The sequence below is a fragment of the Pelophylax lessonae genome (assembly GCF_965119305.1).
Source record: "Pelophylax lessonae genome assembly, chromosome: 5".
In the NCBI taxonomy this organism is placed as follows: Eukaryota; Metazoa; Chordata; class Amphibia; order Anura; family Ranidae; genus Pelophylax; species Pelophylax lessonae.
The window spans coordinates 68,094,535-68,105,456 of NC_138772.1; the positions used below are offsets into that span (position 1 = coordinate 68,094,535).

Below are 10,922 nucleotides of genomic sequence, written 5' to 3' on the forward strand. Positions count from 1 at the left end.
CCTTGGGGTAAGTCATGGCTCTCTCTGTATCCTGAACTATTTTCCAGTAAACACCAGCACTTATCTCTCCAGCATGGAAAGTCTATGCATCACTTTTCAAACCACTTTTGGGTTGATGGGCCCATTAAAATTCCATAGCTACCAACAAGCATCAGCAGCCACATGAGACCAGCAGATGCCTTTACTGTCTCGGAATTAAATACTAACTCCCAATTTTCAGTTGATTGGCGGCACACTCTGTCTGAGTTCTGGCATACAGATAATTACGGCCATTTATTATAAATAAAGATAGGTTTTATGTAATTCTTATAGCAGTGTTTTAAATACATTTAACTATTTTGGAGCCAATGTTTTTTTTTTTTTTTTTTTTTTTTTTTTTAATTTTTAAATAATAAATTATATTTGAGTATTGTATATGCCAGGCACCCTTTTTGTCGTTCTCCCATGAATTGGGTCTCCTTGGATTCAGCTTGGAAATCTCGGGGTCAGGTATTCCAAAGCCCATTCCAGCTTCATGCTTTTCTCTGCTAATCTCCTACTGGAGGTCTTTCCAAACCTGGTAATACTCACCAATCAATTGATTACAATTCATGAATTTACATACTGTACTTGCAGGGTAATCACAGCTGTAATAATGTTTGGTGTTAAAGCACAATAGAATGGTCCTGAGACTCACTCAAAGTAAACCAGGGACAAACATGGCACATGAAAGTAATGACATATGCTGAAAAATGTTTTGGTAGAGGTCAAAATGACCATTAAATCCAAATATACATTATATTACTAAAAGTATTACCAAAAGTATTAGGACGCCTGCCTTTACACACACATGAATTTTATTGGCATCCCAGTCTTAGTTTGTAGGGTTCAATAATGAGTTGGCCCACCCTTTGCAGCTATAACAGCTTCAACTCTTCTGGGAAGGCTGTCCACAAGGTTTAGGAGTGTGTCTATGGGAATGTTTGACCATTCTTCCAGAAGCGCATTTGTGAGGTCAGGCACTGATGTTGGACGAGAAGGCCTGGCTCGCAGTCTCCGCTCTAATTCATCCCAAAGCTGTTCTATCGGGTTGAGGTCAGGACTCTGTGCAGGCCAGTTAAGTTCTTCCACCCCAAACTCCCTCATCCATGTCTTTATGGACCTTTTTTTTGTGCTCTGGTGCGCAGTCATGTTGCAACAGAAAGGGTCATCCCCAAACTGTTCCCACAATGTTGGTATGCTGATGCCTTAAGAGTTCCCTTCACTGGTGTAGCCTGGTTGCACGGCTAGTATTGTTCAGACTGTTGTTCTGTTATTAAAGTTCTGCAAAGACAGTGACCTTTGAATTATGGGAGATGTAGTTCCGGGAGGAGCCAGGACCATAGACTGCTATGCGAAAGGACTCGTCTCCCAGGGAGCGATGTGACTCGCAGAGCCTGCTGGAAGTGTCTTTATAAAGGGGACGGGATCAACTTTCGCTCTCTTGCCTCAAGGATAACGTGCTGTGAAGAAGGGGAAGAGCTGCTGCAGATCGCAGAAGAGTAGGCCGGAGTCCTAGTAGTGGACACCAGAGCTGAGACGAGTGGTGTGTGTAGAAGAATCTCGGTAGTGTGACCAAGCGGAAGGACGCCTGACAGGCCGAGAGAGAGTCGCTGAGCAGTGCAGGGCCTGGTTGCAGCGCTGAGCGGAGCTCCCAGTATTGGGTGAGAGATATCCAGCATCTACATCTCCATTTATCACATACCTAGACTGAGTCAGGGCAGAACTGCCGAACTGTTGAGTAGCAGGACATACTGAGTTCTAAAATCTCCACTGGACACTGCAGCTATACATAGTACGTGGTGAGCGAACAAGGCCTTAAGCCCTTTTACAGTACCAGGTTGTTTGCCTATTGGAAAGCATCAAGATCTGTTTCTCGTTCATCTTTATGGATTACAATTACTAACTACCTTGGGGATTACAGTTATCGATCACCTTTACTTGGATTACAATTACTTTCCTTGGATTGCCTGAGGATTTCTTGCCGGTGAAGACTAGTGAGGCCTCACTCTCCAGGAGACTCATGCAATCTAGTGTAAAGGGTGCACTCTGATATCTTAGTTAGTATTGTTATACTGTTTATTCTACAGTTATTCTCTAAGTATGGTTAACCTTAATTTGTGGTCACTCTCCATCTACTTAAAAATCCAGTGTGTTTATATATATCTTCTAGATTGTAAGCTCTAACGAGCAGGGCCCTCTAGTTCCTCCTGTTTTGAATTGTATTGTAACTGTATTGTTTTCCCTCACATTGTAAAGTGCTGCGCAAACTGTTGGCGCTATATCAATCCTGTATAATAATAATAATAATTATTATTAAAGAATACAATCCTCTAGCATATATATGTATGTATATACATTATATATGTGTGGTTTGTATTCCAGATCCTGAGTGCTGAACCCTACTCAAGTTATTGGTTGGGGATTCAGGATCTACATTACTATTGACATTCTTGCATTATCATTGATTCTGTTTGTACATTCTCTAACTTCAAATCAAAGAGCAGTACACTTGATCTTTTATTGCAATCTCTTGTGGTCTTGATCATTTAACATGACCGAACTAATAGTGTCAGTTGGGTTGGAGCAGGTTCAGGGCAACCGAAGTGAAGAGGATACACCTGCATTAAGCCACTCCCCTGGGAGCAGGGCTACACTGGAAAAAAGGGGCCAAGCCCAACCCCTGAAAAACAACCCCACACTATAATCCCCCCTCCACTAAATGATTTGGACCAGTGCACAAAGCAAGGTCCATAAAAACATGGATTAGCGGGTTTGGGGTGGAGGAACTTGACTGGCCTGCACAGAGTCCTGACCTCAACCCAATAGAACACCTTTGGGATGAATTAGAATGGAGACTGCAAGCCAGGCTTTCTCGTCTCGTGCCTGACCTCACTAATGAGCTTCTGGAAGAATGGTCAAACATTCCCATAGATACACTCTTCAATTTTGTGGACAGCCTTCCCAGAAGAGTTGAAGCTGTTATAGCTGCAAAGGGTGGGACAACGGACTAAGACTGAGATGCCATTAAAGTTCATGTACGTGTAAAGGCAGGCGTCCCAATTCTTTTAACATAGTGTATATTGTGGTTTAGTCTTGATCCCGCTGAAAAACTGACATACGGGTCAAGACTGAATGGCCATGTAAAATCCCTCCCCACTAAAACAGAGCAGGGATGAGCTGGGTTTGGTCCAAACTTAGTCTGAACCCAACTTCTCAGTATCCATGGGCAGTGCCAGGACAAGGTCATCTAGAGCCCAGGGCAAACGTGCCAAATTACACCCCCCCCCCCCCAAGATGTGTGAGCATTTTGTGTCAGCAAACCCCCCCCCCAAAAAAAAAAAAAATTGAGGATTAACCTTCATCCTCCCCCCAAGCATGAATCCGCCATCCTTCCAGTACAGATCCTCCTGCATCAAACCCATCAAACCCACCCCCTCAACTCAAATCCCCTCTCTCCCCATATGCCCCAGCATAAATCCCACCCCCCCCAAACTTCCCCCCCCTAGCACAAATCTTCTACCCCTCAATTTTCTGCTCCGAGCACAAATCCTCTCCCCACCACTCCAAATACCCCCCCCCCAAACCACCCCTACTAGCAAAAATCCCCCCCAGGAAAAAAAAAAGTATAATCTTAGCACAAATCACCCCCCCCCCCCAAACCACCCCTACTAGCAAAAATCCCCCCAGGAGAAAAAAAGTATAATCTTAGCACAAATCACCCCCCTACCCACCACCATATTACCTTTTCTAGCAGAAACCCCCTAAATCACCCCTCCCAGCACAAATCCCCTACACCCATCCCCCCTTCCAACACAAATCCCTTCACTCATCCCCCCTCCCAACATAAATCCCCCCAAATCACCACTCCCCAAATTTCCCCTCCTAGAACAATTCTTACCCCTGCCACCCCCCCCCCCTAAATTCCCCCTCCCAACGCAAATCCCCCCTTAATCTCCTTGTGGTTCCCCCACCTCACATGTTACCACAGTGCCCAGGGCAGCCTCCCCTCCTGCCCGCCCCTTGTCCCGGCCCTGCCCTGCCCATGGGGAGCACATAATCTCACCCATTCCAAGCAGCTGCATGTACACAAAGGAGCAGGGATGCTCATGATGTCATTGACCTAATATGGCCACATGGTCAGTGACATTCACCCCAATATGGCCATATTGGATTAATGATGTCACAGCATCCCCGCCCCTTTTTTTTCTGCTGAACTGGATTTAGACCGACCCCGGCTTATCCCTGATACTGAGGAGTGGTAATGGAACAGACTCTGCAAGATGGAATATTTATAACATAAAACACAGACAACGCAAAAAGTAAGACGCACCGGTTTTATCCTGTAAGTTGATAGCATTTCCATGCTTTACATCTGCTTTGAAGACCAACTCTGCGAAACTTGAACATTTTCCTTTGCAGTGGGGGGTGTGGCTGTACTGCAAAGGTAAACTGGCTGCTTAGCATAGGGAGAAGTACTTTTACTTACCTGATCCTCTGCTCCCCCAGATGACGTTTCCCCATGTTTCAGCGGTGAATTGTCCCTCAACATCATCACATCCAGTGCAGGGTTATGGACCTTGCATTAATCTTGATTAGGGATGCACCAATATCGGTATCGGCGCTGATACTGAGTATTTTCATGAGTACCTGTACTCGTAAAATTGCTCCTGACACCAAAACCAAAACTTTGCGGTGCGATTTGCGTCAATACAAACTTAATGGGTGCAAATTGCACTGCAAAGAATCGCATGTGATTTGAACAGGAATGTAGTGCAATTCCTGTCCCAATCCCATGTGATTTTCCCCACCACTCCTGTGTCCCCCAGACAGTATAAAAAGGGAAGCGCCAACTAGTGGGCAGTTCATTAAAGAACTTTAAACGCACATTAAAAAGTACATACCTGCTCAAATCTAAATCTGCATAGTGTCCCTGTCACACTGATGACAGAATATCACAGCCGCTAGAGGTGCTCACAGGGCTGGAGGAGAAGTCCTGGGATCCCTGTGGGTATAGGGTAGGAATGATGTCAGTTTAGGGGCGGTCCACTTATACATCTCCTCCTGCGGCTGTGATTTTCTATTATTGGTGGGACGGGGACACTATGCAGATTTGTATTTGAAAATGTAGATTTGGATTTGAGCAGCGGCCGTGATTTTCTATCATCGGTGGGACGGGGACGTGGGACACTATGTAGATTTGGATTTGAGCAGTGGCTGTGATTTTCTATCATCGGTGGGACGGGGAAACTATGCAGATTTGGATTTGAGCAGTGGCTGTGATTTTCTATCATCGGTGGGATGGGGACACTATGCAGATTTGGATTTGAGCAGTGGCCGTGATTTTCTATCATCGGTGGGACGGGGACACTATGCAGATTTGGATTTGAGCAGCGGCTGTGATTTTCTATCATTGGTGGGACGGGGACACTATGTAGATTTGGATTTGAGCAGTGGCTGGGATTTTCTATCATCGGTGGGACGGGGACACTATGCAGATTTGGATTTGAGCAGTGGCTGTGATTTTCTATCATTGGTGGGACGGGGACACTATGCAGATTTGGATTTGAGTAGTGGCTGTGATTTTCTATCATCGTTGGGACAGGGACACTATGTGGATTTGGATTTGAGCAGCGGCTGTGATTTTCTATCATCGGTGGAACAGGGACACTATGCAGATTTGGATTTGAGCAGCGGCTGTGATTTTCTATCATCGGTGGAACGGGGACACTATGCAGATTTGGATTTGAGCAGCGGCTGTGATTTTCTATCATCGGTGGGACGGGGACACTATGTAGATTTGGATTTGAGCAGCGGCTGTGATTTTCTATCATCGGTGGAACGGGGACACTATGCAGATTTGGATTTGAGCAGCGGCCGTGATTTTCTATCATCGGTGGGACGGGGACGTGGGACACTATGTAGATTTGGATTTGAGCAGTGGCTGTGATTTTCTATCATCGGTGGGACGGGGAAACTATGCAGATTTGGATTTGAGCAGTGGCTGTGATTTTCTATCATCGGTGGGATGGGGACACTATGCAGATTTGGATTTGAGCAGTGGCCGTGATTTTCTATCATCGGTGGGACGGGGACACTATGCAGATTTGGATTTGAGCAGCGGCTGTGATTTTCTATCATTGGTGGGACGGGGACACTATGTAGATTTGGATTTGAGCAGTGGCTGTGATTTTCTATCATTGGTGGGACGGGGACACTATGCAGATTTGGATTTGAGTAGTGGCTGTGATTTTCTATCATCGTTGGGACAGGGACACTATGTGGATTTGGATTTGAGCAGCGGCTGTGATTTTCTATCATCGGTGGAACGGGGACACTATGCAGATTTGGATTTGAGCAGCGGCTGTGATTTTCTATCATCGGTGGAACGGGGACACTATGCAGATTTGGATTTGAGCAGCGGCTGTGATTTTCTATCATCGGTGGGACGGGGACACTATGTAGATTTGGATTTGAGCAGCGGCTGTGATTTTCTATCATCGGTGGAACGGGGACACTATGCAGATTTGGATTTGAGCAGCGGCTGTGATTTTCTATCATCGGTGGGACGGGGAAACTATGCAGATTTGGATTTGAGCAGTGGCTGGGATTTTCTATCATCGGTGGGACGGGGACACTATGCAGATTTGGATTTGAGCAGCAGCCGTGATTTTCTATCATCGGTGGAACGGGGACACTATGCAGATTTGGATTTTAGCAGCAGCCGTGATTTTCTATCATCGGTGGAACGGGGACACTATGCAGATTTGGATTTGAGCAGTGTCTGTGATTTTCTATCATCGGTGGGATGGGGACACTATGCAGATTTGGATTTGAGCAGTGTCTGTGATTTTCTATCATCGGTGGGATGGGGACACTATGCAGATTTGGATTTGAGCAGTGGCTGTGATTTTCTATTATCGGTGGGACGGGGACACTATGCAGATTTGGATTTGAGCAGATATGTACTTAAATGTCAGTTGTAACATTTTTATTAAACTGCTCATTAGATGGCGCTTCCTTTTTTTATACTGGGTTCATACACACAGGAGCGGTGGGGGAAATCGCATTTGATTCGGACAAGAATCGCACCACATTCCTGTTCAAATTGCATGCAATTCTCAGTATCGTTGAGTACTTGACCAAAAGTATTGGTACTCGTACTCACCAGTAAAAATCCGGACCTTTAGACTGATGGATCGTAGAGGAAGAAGATGCTGCAGGGATCATATCTAGCATCATCATGGAGGATTGGATAAGTAAATCTCCCTTTAATAAGTACCTGAGGCCAAAACAAGCAATTACACTCTGCAATGCAACTGCAAGAGATCATTTCCCATTTTCCCGGAGTTGGTCTTCCGCCCGCGCCTGGCTTACTTTGCTGGGAGGGCGTAGATGAAATAGTTCGGACACATGTAGCCCTCTACCACGTGATCATCTGTGTCCAATGACAGCTGATCACAGATGTACACACAAGCTGGTTATCGGCTTTTCTTTCCTAACGCTGACAGCCTAAGGAGAGAAGAAGAGCGATGATAACCGACTTGTGCTGAAGGGACTTCGGCACTGATACTCAGGGTACTAATTATCAGTGTCCTGATTATCAGTGCAGTTCGAAATGTGCCCACCAGTGTTGCCAATCAGTGCCCACCAGTGTTGCCAATTAGTGTCCATCAGTGCTTTTAATCAGTGCCCATCAGTGCCTTCTTATCAGTGTCACCTATCAGTGCCATATATCAATGCCCATCAGTGCCGCCTATCAGTGCCCAACAGTGCAGCCTATTAGTGCTCATCAGTGCCACCTATCAGTGTCCATTAGTGCTGCTTATCAGTGCCACTTATCAATGCAGCCTCATCAGTGCATCCACATCTATGCCCACCAGTGATGCCCTAATTAGTGCCCTTCAGTGCCACCCATCAGTGCCGCCTCAGCAGTGTCCATCAGTGCCACCTATCAGTGCAAATCAGCACCGCCTCATCAGTGCCACCTATCAGTGCACATCACTGCCGCCTCAACAGTGCCGCTTCAACAGCACCTCATCAGTGCCGCCTCATCAGTGCCGCCTCATCAATGCCCCTCAGTGCAGCCTATCAGTGCCCATCAGTGCCGCCTCATCAGCGTACAATAGTGAAGGAGAAAAATTACCCCTTTGCTAAATTAAATAATAAACTATGATTTTTTATTTTATTTTTTTCAAAATTTTCAGTCCTTTTATATTTATTTAGCAGAAAATAACCCAGCGGTGAACAAACACCATAATAAGAAAGCTCTATTTGTGTGAAGAAGATGAAAAAACTTTATAGGGGTACAGTGTTGCATGACAGGGCAATTGTCATTCAAAGTGTGACAGCACTGAAAGCTGAACACTGGCCTGGGCAGGAAGGGGGTAAAAGTGCTCAGTAGGAAAGGGGTTAAGTTGTTGCACATTTTATCTTACAGGTGATTTTGCAGTATTACTGAACACGGGACTTACAGCCAAGATCGCCTTTTTAATGAACTTCATCAGCGCTTTAACAGCCTTTGCTGGCCTCTACATCGGCCTTTCTGTGTCCTCCAATCCCGATGTGCAGATCTGGATCTTTGCGGTCACTGCGGGAATGTTCCTCTATTTGTCCCTAGTAGAAATGGTAAGTGAACTACTTTTGCCACCAAATTCTCAACCAATCCAAGGAAATCATAAACTATTGAGAAAAAAAATAAAAAATCTCAATAAAAGTGCTGTCATGGAACAAAACAACCCTTGTATAAGAAGCATCCGATAGAGAAAACTCCTTGTATTGTTTTCATAGAATGCAGCTTGTTCTGTGAATGGAGGAGAGGCGGATGAATGACACGATTTCCTCCTCCACTCACAGAATGTGTCCATTGTTTGAAAATAATGCAAGGAAGCCGGTTCACACTGCCGCAACCATAAGTCGCCCCATGTCGAAGCGACTTTTTACCGCGACTTTACCACGACTTTACCGCGATTTTACCGCGACTTGCGGCTTATATGACAGATGACGTTGTGTTTGGCCTATCAGAATATGATGTGTTGTGACCTAATTCCCCTTTTCTGTTTTTTTTTTACTCATTTCCTCATTGCCCACCAGTGCCACGTATCAGTGTCCACCAGTGCCACTGCCCACCAGTGCCATGTATGTGTCCACCAGTGCCACTGCCCACCAGTGCCATGAATCAGTGTCCACCAGTGCCACATATCAGTGCCATGAATCAGTGTCCACCAGTGCCACGTATCAGTGCCACGTATCAGTGTCCACCAGTGCCACATATCAGTGCCACGTATCAGTGTCCACCAGTGCCACGTATCAGTGCCACGTATCAGTGTCCACCAGTGCCACGTATCAGTGCCACGTATCAGTGCCACGTTTTAGTGTCCACCAGTGCCACGTATCAGTGCCATGTATCAGTGTCCACCAGTGCCACATATCAGTGCCACGAATCAGTGTCCACCAGTGCCACGTATCAGTGCCATGAATCAGTGTCCACCAGTGCCACTTATCTGTGTCCACCAGTGCCACTCACACAGACCAAGCAGAGATAATGGAATATATATACCATTACATATATATATATATATATATATATATATATATATATATACCAAATCGGCATGGCTGCAATGTGGGGAATGCCTGGCTAATCTCTTTCTTCTTCCTGGAAAGTCTGATAACAAGTCGCTTCAATTAAGATAAGGAGGCGACTCCCATTGAAGTATATGGGACAAGTCGGATCACAGGTCGCCTCAAAGTAGTACAGGACCCTTTTCCGAAGTCGGAGCGACTTCAGTAGTGCCAATTAAGATGGCACTGATTGATTAACATTGCTTTTGTTATGTCAAGCGACCTGGGGCTACACAAGTCGCCTCACAAGTCGTGCTAGTGTGAATGGGCTCAAAGTGGTTGTAAACCCCTACAACCTCAGGTCATACACAGAAATGAAATAAATCCACCAATGTTTACAGCCGCTTTAACCCCTTGAATCCAAATCTAGTGTGCCGCAACTGTGTGCATTGCACGCAGTTGCAGGGTGCTTGCAGAGCATCTTAATTCACTTGAATGGGTTCCATATGGCAGGTGCTACACAACAGGGGTGTATAATTATTGCCACAGCTGCAAAGCAAAGAATCAAGGCCGTGGCATTGTGTACACCTCCAGCCTCTGTAGCTAAAAGGGGTAGGGGGTGGTAAATGTGCAGCTCAGCCATAGAGTTTTACCACCCTCCCCAACCCCTAGTTTAAATGATCTCTTAATGTTTGATTTTTATGCCGTTGCCCTTTAGGAATGCTTATGCTGAAGTAACATATCTATATTTCTGCACTAATGTGTGATTCATATCTGTCTCTTTTTATAGTTGCCTGAAATGACTCATATACAGACACAACGGCCCTGGCTAATGTTCTTCCTGCAGAATCTCGGCTTGCTGATTGGATGGCTTTGTCTGCTGCTGTTAGCAATTTATGAACATAAAATTAAACTATAACACCAGCCCCCTTATCCGAGGACCCGCTGTTCATTTTTTTTATTATTATAATTCTTTTTTTTATTTTTAGAATCATTGCTGTGCCTGCTATTTTATGATCTTGAATGTAGGGACAGGGACAAACTTGTAATATTTGTTTCAAAAAATAATTCTCATCCACCTCCCCCTCCCCCATCTCCACACCCAAAAATAGGCCCCATTCCAATATCCCACAGTGCATGATGTTTTACAAGTCTGCAAACATTTTGTACGTTATATTTTCCAGGTAAATTGTAAATCTGGCAAAAATATAATAAATATAAATCTGATTCGCTTATCTGCTTTATGTCATTTTATTATTATTACACACGATTTATACAGCCCTTCTAATAGAGTAAGTGGTATAAAAGGTAATAACTATGAGGCTGCGTTCGCACCTCGG

General features: G+C 45.1%; 1 protein-coding gene across 1 annotated transcript in view; it reads left to right on the forward strand.

Moving 5' to 3' along the window:
- Nucleotides 1-10,563, forward strand: part of SLC39A12 (solute carrier family 39 member 12) — an 88,780-nt gene extending 78,217 nt beyond the window's left edge. The window contains exons 11-12 of the mRNA XM_082258806.1: nt 8,459-8,646; nt 10,373-10,563. Coding sequence (XP_082114932.1) covers nt 8,459-8,646; nt 10,373-10,501 — 317 coding nt within the window. The 3' untranslated portion in view covers nt 10,502-10,563. The remainder of the gene's footprint in view (nt 1-8,458; nt 8,647-10,372) is intronic.
- Nucleotides 10,564-10,922: the final 359 nt, after the last annotated feature.